The following is a 14,403-nucleotide window of genomic DNA, read 5'->3' as shown; positions in this document are numbered from 1 at the left end:
TTAAAAGGTCACAGCTGATGACAGCACTGTTATTCCTGGTAATAATACTGGTGAAGCCTATTTAACAAGTACTCCAGCAATAATCTCCAACCCATACTGTACATTCGCATAACTTGCCCAGTGGTGCACGCAAGAGGGGTTTTGTGAGTACATATGATGAACTTACATAGCGGTCACATTCTACACAGTGATGATTTCCACAGCCCCACTGGAGCGGTAGCTCCAGACTCTGATCAGCACAAGGCTGAAGTTAGCTTCTTATTCGGCCAGCTTCTTATTCAAGCTCCAGCTTCTTAGTCAGAAAATTAGGTTTTGCAAGGGTTAACTAGTATTGGGCAACAAATTTGACACCTGAAATTAACAGAGGGTAGTTACTTGCATATGACCCACTTGTATTTTGCTGGCCTAATGCTGTTTTATTCATGAAATACACTGGCAAAGTAGGCACACACACACCATTTTATAATTTGCCATTTTTAATAAGTAGCTGTAGTTTTGAAAGGGTTAAGGAGTCTTGGGCCACATATATGACACCTGAAATCAATAAAGGGTGGTCACTTGCATATGACTTACTTGTATTTTGCCTGGTTCAACACTGTTTTGGGCATTAAATACACTGCAAATGGGCACGCACACACCATATTTTACCTTTTTGAATAAGTAGCTGTAGTTTTGCAAAGGTTAACTAGTCTTGGGCCACAAATTTTACACCTGAAATCAAGGGTTAGATTAGCTCCTTTTTTTAAAAATCAACAGAGAGCCTCTGTTGATTTAAAAGGTGTCTGAAGCCAGCTCCTATCCTTGCTTGAAGGAGGCTATATTCAGCAGGATTGGGGTGACGGATCCCAGCAAAGCCCAAGAATATCATGAGTTGCAGCTGTACCCATCTGAGTCCCCAATGTCCAACTGGCATAATTGGCCAGACTGAGTAAAAGATCTACTGGAGGCCAAGGTTGATTGACCTTAAAGCCCTCTCTTGCCAGTGAGCAGCAGGAGGAAAGTGAGATTGAGACACATTGGTCCCCCATTGGTGAAAGTGTCTTTGCAGGACTTTTGGCCGAGATCAACTTGTTAAAAAGCATTAGACATGTGGTAGTGGTAAATGGTAAGGTAAACTCTGCTTTACCAACTGAAGGTTTACCTTACTTTATGGTGAAAAATTATTTGTTTTACCTTGTAACTTATTTGCAAGGTAAAAGGGTAGACCAGTTGTTGGTTCCCTGAAAACACGAGCAGCTGGTATTGAGGGCGGCTCACACACATTTATGGGGTGGCCATTTAGGGGAGGAGAAAACTCTCCAGCGTATCCAGCTGTCCTTCTAGCCAGGCATTCATGCTGCAGTAAAATAAATAGTCAGGAATGCCCAGCGTACCAAAAGACCGCACCGCCGACCTTGGTTTTCCTTCCTATCATTTCCGTGCCTATTGCGCTAATTTTTATGGATAAGGCCAGTGGAAAAATCAGATCATGGGCATCAGTACATACTGTATTGGTGGTGGACTATGCCACCGGGTATCCATAGGCAATACCACTACATAACCTGAAATCTAGCACTATTGTCCATGAGTTGTTGATGCTGAATTACCAATCTAGGAATACCAAAAGATGCCCTGACCGACTAAGGTACCCCTTGTGTCTAAATTAATGAAAGACCTGTGTCGCCTGTTAAAGGTCGATAGAATTACCACTTCAGTTTGCCACCCACAGACAGATGGCTTGGTCGAATGCTTTAACAGAACCCTTAAGCAGATGATAAAAAGGGCAGTGTCACAGGAGATGTGAGATTGGAACCTACTCTTACCTTAGCTAATGTTTGCAATTTTAGAGAGGTACGCCAAGCCTCTATGGGGTCTAGCCACTTCAAACTCCTCTATTGTAGACAACCCAGAGGGATACTAGACCTATTAAAAGAATGGTGGGAGAAGCAATTGTCCCGAGAGCCTAACATTGTTCAGTTTGTATCCTAATTGAATGGCTGACTAAAGCAAATTGCGCCACTTTTGACCAAACATATGGTAAGGACTCAACAGCATAAAAAAAACCGGACCTTTAATATGGCCAACAAGGTACTGGTACTTGTGCCTACTACTGAAAGTAAACTCTAGGCTCAATGGCGAGGCTCTTATGAGATTATAGTGGCGGTGGCACCTGTGAACTATAAGGTATAGCAGGAAGATAGAAGGAAAGAGGTACAAATCTACCATGTTAATTTGTTGAAGCCTTGGAAAGAAAGTGCCAGTCAGCCCTCTTTAGTGGCCGTGAAAACCCCAGAATGTCAGGTGCCCACTGAAGTCACTTTGAGTCCTAGCCAGAAACAAGAAGTGGTAAACTTAGCAGCATAGTACTCTGTTTTGTTCTCTGACCTCCCGGGGAAAATTCAAATCATACAGCATGAGATTGTTACTCAACCCGGGGTGGTGATAAAACAAAGGCAATATTGTATATCTGAGGCCCAACAGACAGTAGTAAAATGGGAACTGGAATAGATGTTGTGCTTGGTTATTACAGAGGAGTCAAACAGTGAATAGAATAATCCCATTGTTTTAGAGCCCAAGCCTTTTGGAGCCTTGAGATTCTGTAATGACTTCAGAAAGTTAATTAAAGTTCCTCAGTTTGATTCCAATCCCCCAGGTTGATGAACGGATAGAAAACTTAGCAACAAACAAGTATCTCACCACCCTAGATTTAATAAAGGGGTGTCACACCTGAGGGCTGAGGCTGATCTGGGGAAGCCTCAGGTGTAGGAGTGGATGTGTACTTGAACCTGGGAGGTAATATGGGATTCTTGGACATATAGGGAACCTTAGCACCGATACCCGAAGGCGTGACCAAGATGACAGGATAAAAGTAAAGTTTGTTTATTAAGCACATAGTTCAGATACACTTTGGCAGGTCAGAGATATAGTAATGCTCAACAATAGGAATGTGCAGATTACAGGTAGCAGTACAGTTCCTTGGACGTAGTGGTAAACAGATTACTGTTGAAATGCTGTAAACACAGTATGGAGCAGTCTTTGCAAGACCCGGAGATGGTAAGTCCGTATAGACAACAGCTAACCACTGTATAGATGAATATACTGATACTGACCAGCAGATGGCACACTGGAAGCTGGAGATGGTAGTAATGCACGGAGGTTGAGGTGAGCTCTGGAAAACTGCTGGGGATGCAGAGTAGAACCAGCCCAGGTGGTGAAGGTGCTATGGAATTCACCAATACAGAGTTCAATGGTGGAAGCACCAATGGTGAACTGTGGTTCAATGTTGGAACACCGATGGTGAATAGAAGTGATGCAGGAATACCGCTGATGGCTGGAAGAGATACTGGAACACCGCTGAGAGCTGGAAGCCAGTGAAGAATCACTGCAGATCAGTGAGAGAAAATAAGATTTTAAACCTACCGGTAAATCTTTTTCTCGTAGTCCGTAGAGGATGCTGGGGACTCCGTAAGAACCATGGGGATAGACGGGCTCCGCAGGAGACATGGTCACTTTAAGAAAGACTTTAGATCTGGTGTGCACTGGCTCCTCCCTCTATGCCCCTCCTCCAGACTCAGTTAGAGAAACTGTGCCCAGAGGAGACAGACAGTACGAGTAAAGAATTTTTGTTAATCCAAGGGCAAGATTCATACCAGCCACACCAATCACACCGTATAACTTGTGATATACTATCCAGTTAACAGTATGAAAACGACATAGCATCAGTCCAAGACCGATGAAACTATAACATAACCCTTATTTAAGCAATAACTATATACAAGTCTTGCAGAAGTAGTCCGCACTTGGGACGGGCGCCCAGCATCCTCTACGGACTACGAGAAAAAGATTTACCGGTAGGTTTAAAATCTTATTTTCTCCTACGTCCTAGAGGATGCTGGGGACTCCGTAAGGACCATGGGGATTATACCAAAGCTCCCAAACAGGCGGGAGAGTGCGGATGACTCTGTAGCACCGATTGAGCAAACAGCAGGTCCTCCTCAGCCAGGGTATCAAACTTATAGAACTTTGCAAAGGAGTTTGAACTCGACCAAGTAGTAGCTCGGTACAGCTGTAGCGCCGAGACCCCTCTGGCAGCCGCCCAAGAAGAGCCCACCTTCCTAGTGGAATGGGCCTTGACCGATTTAGGTAACGGCAATCCCGCCGAAGAATGCGCCTGCTGAATCGTGTTACAGATCTAGCGAGCAATAGTCTACTTTGAAGCAGGGGCACCAATCTTGTTTGTTGCATACATGACAAACAGTGCTTCTGTTTTTCTGACTGTAGCCGATCTGGCCACGTAAATTTTCAAAGCCCTGACCACATCAAGGGACTCGGGATCCTCCAAGTCACGCGTAGCCACAGGCACCACAATAGTTCATATGAAAGGATGAAACCAGTTCTGGCAGGAATAGAGGACGGGTCCGCAATTCCGCTCTATCCATATGGAAAACCAGATAGCGGCTTTAATCACATAAAAGCCCCTAATTCCGACACTCGCCTAGCCGAAGCCAAGGCTAACAACATGACCACCTTCCAAGTGAGATTTTTCAACTCCACCGTTTTAAGTGGTTCAAACCAGTGTGACTTAATGAAACTTAACACCACGTTTAGGTCCCAAGGCATCACCGGAGGTACAAAAGGAGGCTGAATATGCAGTACTCACTTCACAAAAGTTTGTACTTCAGGGAGAGAGGCCAATTCCTTTTGAAAGAAAATGGATAAGGCCGAAATCTGAACCTTAATAGATCCTAATTTTAGGCTGAAATTCACTCCAGTTTGCAGGAAGTGAAGGAAATGGCCCAGATGGAATTCTTCCGTAGGAGCATTCCTGGCCTCACACCAAGAAACATATTCGGTGATAATGTTTAGATGTCATGTCCTTCCTAGCCTTTATTAGCGTAGGAATGACCTCATCCGGAATACCCTTATCCGCTAGGATCCAGCGTTCAACCGCCATGCCATCCAACGCAGCCGCGGTAAGTCTTGGAATAGACATGGCCCCTGTTGCAACAGGTCCTGTCTTAGAGGAAGAGGCCACAGATCTTCTGTGAGCATTTCCTGCATATCCGGATAGCAGGTCCTTCGTGGCCATTCTGGAACAATGAGGATTGTTCTCACTCCTCTCCCTCCTACCATTCTCAACACCTTGGGTATGAGAGGAAGAGGGGGAAATACATAGATGACTGGAACACCCACGGTGTCACTAGGGCATCTACAGCTACTGCCTGAGGATCTCTTGACCTGGTGCAATACCTCTGTAGCTTCTTGTTGAGGCGGGACGCCATCATGTCTATCTGTGGCAGTTCACACTGACTTGCAATCTGTGCGAAGGCTTCCTAAAGAAGTTCTCTCTTGGATACAGGTCGTGTTTGCTGAGGAAGTCTGCTTCTCAGTTGTCCACTCCCGGAATGAACTGCTGAAAATGCACTTACATGATTTTCCGCCCAGCAGAGAATCCTGGTGGCTTCTGCCATTTCCACTCTGCTCTTTGTGCCGCCTTGGCGGTTTACATGAGCCACTGCGGTGATGTTGTCTGACTGGATCAGAACCGGTAGGTCGCGAAGCAATGTTTCTGCTTGCCGAAGGGCGTTGTATATGGCCCTCAGCTCCAGGATGTTGATTTGAATACAAGTTTTTTGACTTGACCCAAAGACCTTGGAAGTTTCTTCCCTGTGTGACTGCTCCCCTACCTCGGAGGCTCGCGTCCGTGGCTACCAGAATCCAGTCCTGGATGGTGAACCTGCAACCCTGCAGAAGGTGAGCACTCCGCAGACACCATAGGTGAGACACCCTGGCCCTAGGGGACAGGGTGATTAACTGATGCATCTGTAGATGTGATCCGGACCACTTGTCCCGTAGATCCCATTGGAAAGTCCTCGCATGGAACCTGCCGAACGGAATGGCCCCGTAAGATGTCACCATCTTTCCCAGGACCCGAGTGCAGTGATGCACTGACACCTGTTTTGGCTTTAATAGGGTTTTTACCAGAGTCATTAGTTCCTAGGCCTTCTCTATCGGAAGATAAACCCATTTCTGGTCCGTATTCAGAATCATACCCAAGAAGGGCAGACGATTCATAGGAACCAACTGTGACTTCGGGATATTGAGAATCCAGCCGAGTTGCTGTGACACCTTCAGCGAAAGTAACAAGCTGTTCAACAACTGCTCTTTTGATCTCACCCTTATTAGGAGATCGTCCAAGTATGGGATAATTGTGACTCCTTGCTTGCGTAGGAGCACCATCATTTCTGCCAATTACCCTGAAATTGGTAATGACAATACTGTACCGTAATTCTCAGGTACGCCTGATGGGGTGGATAAATGGGACCATGAAGGTATGCAGCCTTTATGTCTAGATACACCATAAAATCCCCCCCTTCCAGGCTGGCGATGATCGCTCTGAGCGATTCCACCTTGAATTTGAACCTTTTCAAGTATAGGTTCAGAGATTTTAATTTTAAAATAGGTCTGACCGAACCGTCCGGTTTCGGGACTACAGCCAAGGTTGAGTACTATCCCCTTCCTTGTTGAAGGAGGGGAACCTTGAGTACCACCTGTTGGAGATACAATGTGTGAATTGTATTTAATATTATCTCCCTTTCTGGGGGAGAAGCCAGAAGGGCCGATAAAGAAAACCGGCGAGCAGGCACCTCTTCGAATTCCAGCTTGTAACCCTGAGAAACTATTTCTATTGCCCAGGGATCCACCTGTGAGTGAACTCAGATGTGGCTGAAGAGTCGAAGACGTGCTCCCACTGGGGCGGACTCCCTTAGCGGAGCCCCAGCGTCATGCGGTGGATTTAGTAGAGGCCGGGGAGGACTTCTGTTCCTGGGAACTAGCTGTGCACTGCGCCCTTACCTCTGGTAAGAAAGGACGCTCCTCGTACTTTCTTGTTTTTCTTCGACCGAAAGGACTGCATTTGATAATGTTGTGCTTTCTTAGGCTGTGAGGGAATATAAGGCAAAAGATCAGATTTACCAGCTATAGCTGTGGAGACCAGGTCCGAGAGCCCTTCTCCACACAATTCCTCACCCTTGTAAGGTTAAACCTCCATATGCCTCTTTTAGTTGGCATCACCTGTCCATTGCATGTTCCACAGGACACGTCTAGCAGAAATCGACATAGCGTTGACTCTCAAACCCAGTAGACCAATGTCTCTTTGAGCATGTCTTATATATAAGACAGCATCTTTTATATATCCTAGGGTCAATAATATGGTATCCTTATCGAGGGTTTCAATCGCCGCTGATAAGGTATCTGTCCACGCTGCTACAGCGCTATAAACCCATGCCGACACAATCACCGGTCTGAGTAGTGTACCAGAATGTGTGTAAATGGACTTCAAAGTACTTTTCTGCATGCTATCTGCAGGATCCCCGAGGGTAGCTGTATCTTGGTATGTCAGCGCTACCTTTTGGGTAAACGTGTCAACGCCTTGTCCACCCTAGGGGAGGATTCCCATCGTATCCTGGCCCTAGCAGAGAAAGGATACGCCATGAGAATTCTTTTGGGAAAGTGCAGTTTCTTGTCTGGAGATTCCCGCTCTTTTTCACACAATTCATTTGGTTCATGAGAGGGGGGAAAGGTTATCTCAGCTTTCTTCCCCTTAAACATGTGTACCCTCGTGTCAGGGACAGATGGGTCATCAGTGATATTCAAAACATCTTTTATAACAATAATCATATATTGAATACTTTTCTGCCAGTTTTGGCTGTAACGTTGCAACATCGTAGTCGACACTGGAGTCAGACTCCGTGTCGGTATCAGTGTCTATTATTTTGGATAGTGGGTGTTTTGAGACTCTGAAGGTCCCTGCGACATAGGGACAGACATGGGTAGATTCCCTGTCTGTTCTCTAATCTTTTGTGCAATAAATTTACCTCAGCACTTAATTCCACATATCCAGTCAGGTGTCGGCATTGTCGACGGAGACACCACACACACACACACATTTGCTCCATTTCCTCCTTAGAAGAGCCTTTTACCTCAGACATGTCGACACACACGTACCTACACACCACACACTCAGGGAATCCTCTTATCTGAAGACAGTTCCCCCACAAGGCCCTTTGGAGAGACAGAGAGAGAGTATGCCAGCACACACCCAGCGCTAATACCCCAGGAAAAAACACAATGTGTTTACCCAGTAGCGCTGTAATACTATTATTTGCTGCCAATTATGTGCCCCCCCTCTTCTCTGAAACCCCCTTTCACCGTGGATAAGCAGGGGAGAGTCCGGAGGGCTTCCTCTCAGCTGTGCTGTGGAGAAAATGGCGCTGGTGAGTGCTGAGGGAGAAGCCCCGCCCCCTTGGCAACGGGCTTCTGTCCCGCTTAAATATAATAAAAACTGGCGGGGGCTCTTTATATATACAGTGCCTAGCTGTATATATATCTGTTTTGCCAGAAATTAGGTTTATATTGCTGCCCAGGGCACCCCCCCTGCGCCCTGCACCCTTACAGTGACTGCCGTGTGTGAGGTGTATGGGAGCAATGGCGCACAGCTGCACTGCTTTGCGTTACCTCAGTGAAGATCATGAAGTCTTCTGCCGCCTCTGAAGTCTTCTTTTCTTCTCATACTCACTCGGCTTCTATCTTTCGGCTCTGTGAGGAGGACGGCGGCGTGGCTCCGGGACGAACTCCAGGGTGAGACCTCTGTTCCGACTCCCTCTGGAGCTAAGGGTGTCCAGTAGCCTAAGAAGCAGAGCCTTGAAACTCACAGAAGTAGGTCTGCTTCTCTCCCCTCAGTCCCTCGATGCAGGGAGTCTGTTGCCAGCAGGCTCCCTGAAAATAAAAAACCTAACAAATATACTTTGTCAGAAAGCTCAGGAGAGCTCCCTGAAAAGCACCCAGTCTCCACTGGGCACAGTATCAAACTGAGGTCTGGAGGAGGGGCAAAGAGGGAGGAGCCAGTGCACACCAGATCTAAAGTCTTTCTTAAAGTGCCCATGTCTCCTGCGGAGCCCGTCTATCCCCATGGTCCTTACGGAGTCCCCAGCATCCTCTAGGACGTAAGAGAAATGTAGGAACACCACTGGAGTCAGGCAGCACCACAAGGTGGAAACTGCTGCAGGTCTCTTTAAGTGGAGCAAAGTCACAGGAGCTGGAATACCTAAAGACAACAAGCAGGACCATCCACAGACAGGAGAGACCTTCTTTCACTGGGATAGACAACCAAAGCACCGACGATTAGGCAGTCTTGATTCAGGATATTTATACCAGCTGGGAAGCAGGTATTGGCTGAGCAATCAGTTAGAGTCCAGAGTGCAGCAGATAGGCTATGGAGAGTCATGTGATGAGGCCAAACATGGCTGCGCCCATGTTTGGTTCTGGAGGGAAAGTCTGTTTGTATCAGCATGTGGAAACCTGTAGTAATGGCGGCGGAGGCCTGAGGAGAAAAGATGCCATCCACTGGAACACGAGGAACATGCCGATTAGTCACCATGACAGTGCTGCTGGGATTGCGGAGGGAGGATTGAGGAGATGCCGTGCAGTGCAGGTGGAATCCGGGCTTTGAGAGCAGGGACAGTCTCAGAAGGCAAGTAAGTAAGTAAGTAAGTGTGTCTGGTTACCCGGATTGTAACAAGGGGTACTGGCAAATTCCTCTGATGGAAGCTGCCAAAGCAATGACAGCCTTCTCTACCCCAGTGGGTTTGTTCCAGTATAAAATGCTGCCCTTTGGTTTGGCGTCCATGCAACTTTTCAGAGAGCTATGAATAAACTGCTCCTGCCATACATGGAATACGAAGAGCGTATTTAGAGGACATTGTCATTATTAACTCTGACTAGGAGTTACACCTTCCAAAGGTGCCACAGTTCCACAGTTTCTATGTGCACATGGGTTCAAAGCTAACCCGAAGAAGTGTGCCATCGGAATTGTGGAGGCAAAGTATCTGGGCTATATTGTAGGCCAAGGGCAAGTTAAACCTCAACCCAGCATGTTGGAAGCAGTCCTCACATGGCCTAAGCCAAAATGTAAGTCGCAACTCAGGACATTCTTTGGTCTGGTGGGCTATTATCGCAGGTTCAGGGGCAGAACATGCAGCGCTGCAATGAACCATGGACCCACCACAATTAAGTGGCCCACAGCCAGAGGCACTATAGTGAGTCAGACTGACTCATTACATGCCACCCGCCGCAAGCTGCCAGTCCCCTTAACAGAATGAGGCTGAGCGCTCTGGTCTGACCAGAGGGGGAGGAGGATGCAGTGGACGAGTCTGGAGAAGGAGGAAGGGACATCTTCCCCTCTCATCCACGGGCAGCCCGGCTGTTTCTTTTTGCTACCGGAGCATCACGTGACCATGCGGCTAAACTGTAGAGTAGCTGAGGTAGTGCAGCAGAATTCCTTGTGTGGCAGTCAGGAAAATGTGTGTTTATTTAGTTTTATATTATTTAAAATGTTTCTAAATTGTACATTACATCCTGCAAACGCAAAGTGGCAGACTTTGAAGAGGCAGAGCCTACATTGATGGGGCGTTGTTTGGGAGGTGGTGGGCGAGGTTGTTACAGTAAGCTGGGCTGTCTGCAAACTAATGGTGACTGTGCAGTGACATATCTTACAGCACAACATAGTGACCCCACTAAGGCAGCCAAGAACAGGGTCATGTGTTTTCAGCTACAGATGGGTCCATGCTTATCTTTACCTTTAATAGGATTAACGGAGACTGGGTAGTCGTACTTAATCCCCTATTGTATTGTTCTCTGTATTGTATTGCAGCTGAGAACAATAGATGAAGGGTTTATGTTAATAAGCCATGTTGTGCCTAGGCGCAGCAAACTAGCCAAGATAACCATGGACCCATCTGTAGGGTGCATGTGCTGCTGCTGGCTGCATGATGCATAGTGTGGGCATCTGTTTCCACGGGCCTTGTGTATCCTTGTACAAAGGAACTGTCCCATCTTTAATCAGCGAGAAGCCTCCTGAGTTTTAGTGGGAGTTGGATACAATTGGCCGACAGTTATATTGACATTCATTGTGTCGATATGAAGAACTGTCAACAAACATTCCCTTGTGATCTAGCAGTTTTGTACTTTATACCGGTGGCAGCAATGCCTTTTTCTGGATCACACTGCATCGGTGATGTCTCAGCACTATTCTGGTGAGTATTTTCCCCACTACCCCTAATCCTCCCTCTTGTGCCTAACCTTAACCTTTCCCCCTCCCTGCAGCCTAACCCTAGCCACCCCCCCCAGTGTCTACCCCCCCTGCAGCATAACCCTAAACATACCCCTAGTGCCTACTATATTTTCGTAATATGTAAAAAGGAGCACTACTGTGTGGCGTAATATTTATTTTATTAATAGTTTCTTATATAGCGCAGAATATTCCGTTGTATAAGGAGCACTACTGTGTGGTGCAACGTGTATAAGGCGCACTACTGTGTGGTGCAACGTGTATAAGGAGCATTTACTGTGTGTGAAGCACTACTGTGTGGCGTAATGTGTACAAGGAGCAGTACTGTGTGGCGCAACATGTATCAGGAGCTGCACTGTGTGGCGTAATGTATATTAGGAATACTACTGTGTGGTGTAACATGTGTAAGAGGCACTACTGCGTGTTGTAACGTCTATAAACAGCAGTACTGTGTGGCGTTACGTGTATCAAGAGCACTACTCAGTGGCGTAACATGTATCAGGAGCACTACTGTTTGGTGTAATGTAATGTAATCCGGTGTAATGTACTAAGGTTGCACTACTGTGTGGCATAATTTGAATTCGTGGTACTATTATGTTCCCACACTCTCTCAATGAGACCATGCCCTATCTTTTGGCACACATTTTTTGGATTATTGGGGGGGGAGAGGACAATGTACATTATTGCACCTGGGTCCACCACGGTTTTGTTCCGCCACTGTGTAGGTTCAGACGCGATTTTGCCACCAGAGCAGCATTCTTAACAATGGCTGAGGAAACAGTCCCCAGACAAGATGGTATAATCTAGGCACAAAGAGACTGCTTGGCAGTATTTAAGGCAAGCTTTGTGCACAGAGCCTGTATTACAAACTCCTGATTTCAGGTGTCAAATTTGTGGCCCAAGACTAATAATAAACCCTTGCAAAACTTCAGCTACTTCTTTAATATAGTAAAACATGGTGTGTGTACCCACTTAGCCAGTGTATTTCATGCCCTAAACAGTGTTGGGACAACAAAATACAAGTGGGTCATATGCAAGTGACCACGCTCTGTTGATTTCAGATGTCAAATTTGTGGCCCAAGACTAATAATAAACCCTTGCAAAACTTCAGCTACTTCTTTAATATAGTAAAACATGGTGTGTGTACCCACTTAGCCAGTGTATTTCATGCCCTAAACAGTGTTGGGACAACAAAATACAAGTGGGTCATATGCAAGTGACCACGCTCTGTTGATTTCAGATGTCAAATTTGTGGCCCAATACTAGTTAACCCTTGAAAAACTACAGCTACTTATTCAAAATGGCAAATGATAAAACGGTGTGTGTGTCCACTTTGCCATTGTATATCATGCCCAAAACAGCGTTGGGCCAGGCAAAATACAAGTGGGTCATATGTAAGTGACCACCCTCTGTTGATTTCAGGTGTCAAATTTATGACTTTAGACTAATTAACCCTTACAAAACTACATTTTCTGAATAAGAAGCTGGAGCCCGAAAAAGAAGCTAGATGAATAAGAAGCTAGCTTCAGCCTCGACTGATCAGCAGAGCTCACTGCACAGATGGCTGAGGGGAAATGTGTGCGAGTTACCGCTGGTTCCTGCATCAGGGCTATTTCTATTCTTGCCAGCCTCCAGACACTGATATATACACACTGTAGGAGGTGCCTCCCTTACCTGTCATTCTGTCTGCAGTACCCAGCTGCTGCTTCAGCAAGAGTAAGATAACTACAAAATCAGCCTCCTTAGATATCGCTCTCTCATCCTGCGTTGTCCCTCTCTGGCACCTCACCCTCCACTTCCTCTCTGTAGCAGGAGTGTGCAAATAACAAAATGAAAAGCAGACTTTTTACAAGCTGTGCCCCTGTAATTAACAAGTACCAAAACTTAAGAATGGGAGAAAGCTGTGTTTTCTAAATCATCTAAGGAAATGCAATATTTTGTGTACACTAGATCACTGAGGAACAATAGCAGAATTAACCTATCATAAACACATTATTATGTTGTACATTTCTTTATGACATTTATATAATTCCTTTACAGCATTTCTTCATTAAACTGGCAGAATTGCTTTCTGTGCAATTTCTTGAACAATCCACATCTGGTATTTCCCTAATAATAATAATAATAATAATAATAATAGACAAAAAAAAATCTGCTTTGGATATCTAAACCACATACTAGAAAACAACCGTGATCTTGTTCCACTCACTTGAGCCTTCCCAGCTGAATGCTGCACACTCCAGTACAGAGAAGCACAGGTAAGAGAGCGGTGTGATGTGTTGCTGTTTAACAGTCTACAGCTGCAATAATGTTCTAATCACAGGTGTCAGTAATGAGAAGGGAGCCTGTGCTAGGTTTTATCCTCCACCTCCGAGGGTGGGGTTTATGTATGTTAAGCTGTTGAGGGAAACTGCTTTCTAGGTATATTAACAAAATCACATTCTTGTTTCTTCCACGAAAAAACAAAACAAAATAACTACACCTTGTTTTCAGGAATGCCTAGTGGTAATACCATAAGAACCGGGCAGGGATGATGCAATTAGTGTAAGTACAAAGAGTGCGAACCAGCTGCTTTAAGTAAAGAAGTTTTATAGCATACTGTAGTTTTCCATTCATGTCAACTTTTTAATACTTGTGTCTACTACCATTGCCTTGTATCAGTTTTGATTAGGATGTGGTTGGCGCACTGATGGATGGGATGTCGTCGGTCAGAAGACCGGTGCCGGAGTCCTGACACCTATCGGAATGCTGATGCCAGAATCCCGACAGCTGGAATCCCAAACGTAAGTACATACCTCCCAACTTTGTAATCAGCTCAGGCGGGATCTGCGGAGTTTCTTCAGAAAGGGCGTGACTTAGTCAGAAGGGGTGGGGCCTCTCTGCACAACCCCCGTTTTCCATCATTTTGGGGGCGTGCCCAGAGCTCCATGAGCAGCTGGGCAGCCCCCGCCTTACTTCCTGCACTGTTTATATGCAATGGGCAGAGCAGCTGTGATCACAGGATCTCCCAACTGCACCCTCCTCACCCGCGGGACACTGCAACCCGCGGGAGGGAGAGCGGGACAGTCTCGGAATAGCTGGACTGTCTCGGAATAGCGGTCACACCTGTTGAGATTATGGCAGTCAAGTACGGTATCAGTATTCTGACTGCCAACATCCTAACTGCCAATATCCAACCCTTTAAATTGTCTATGTAACAATAAAGCAGCTTTTACAGTTAAGCATCAAACTGGTCATTCCCCTTAGTGAAGTATCAAGAAACATGCTGAAACATCTTTCCCAGAGCTTCTCTGTTC

General features: G+C 46.0%; 1 protein-coding gene across 4 annotated transcripts in view; it reads right to left on the bottom strand.

Moving 5' to 3' along the window:
• Nucleotides 1-13,423, bottom strand: part of LOC134957844 (putative ferric-chelate reductase 1) — a 265,125-nt gene extending 251,702 nt beyond the window's left edge. For 2 of the 4 annotated variants that reach the window (XM_063940057.1, XM_063940060.1), the window contains exons 1-2: nt 13,317-13,423; nt 12,782-12,910 (exon numbers count right to left, since the gene is read on the bottom strand). In XM_063940057.1, the coding sequence (XP_063796127.1) occupies nt 12,782-12,788 (7 nt within the window). In that variant the 5' untranslated portion in view covers nt 12,789-12,910; nt 13,317-13,423. Of the gene's footprint in view, nt 1-12,781; nt 12,969-13,316 lie in introns of all 4 variants that reach the window. The other 2 variants (XM_063940058.1, XM_063940059.1) reach the window with 2 other exon arrangements.
• Nucleotides 13,424-14,403: the final 980 nt, after the last annotated feature.

This window comes from Pseudophryne corroboree, chromosome 9 (genome assembly GCF_028390025.1).
Source record: "Pseudophryne corroboree isolate aPseCor3 chromosome 9, aPseCor3.hap2, whole genome shotgun sequence".
In the NCBI taxonomy this organism is placed as follows: domain Eukaryota; kingdom Metazoa; phylum Chordata; class Amphibia; order Anura; family Myobatrachidae; genus Pseudophryne; species Pseudophryne corroboree.
The sequence above is the reverse complement of the archived record's forward strand: the minus strand, read 5'-3'. Positions and strand labels throughout refer to the sequence as shown.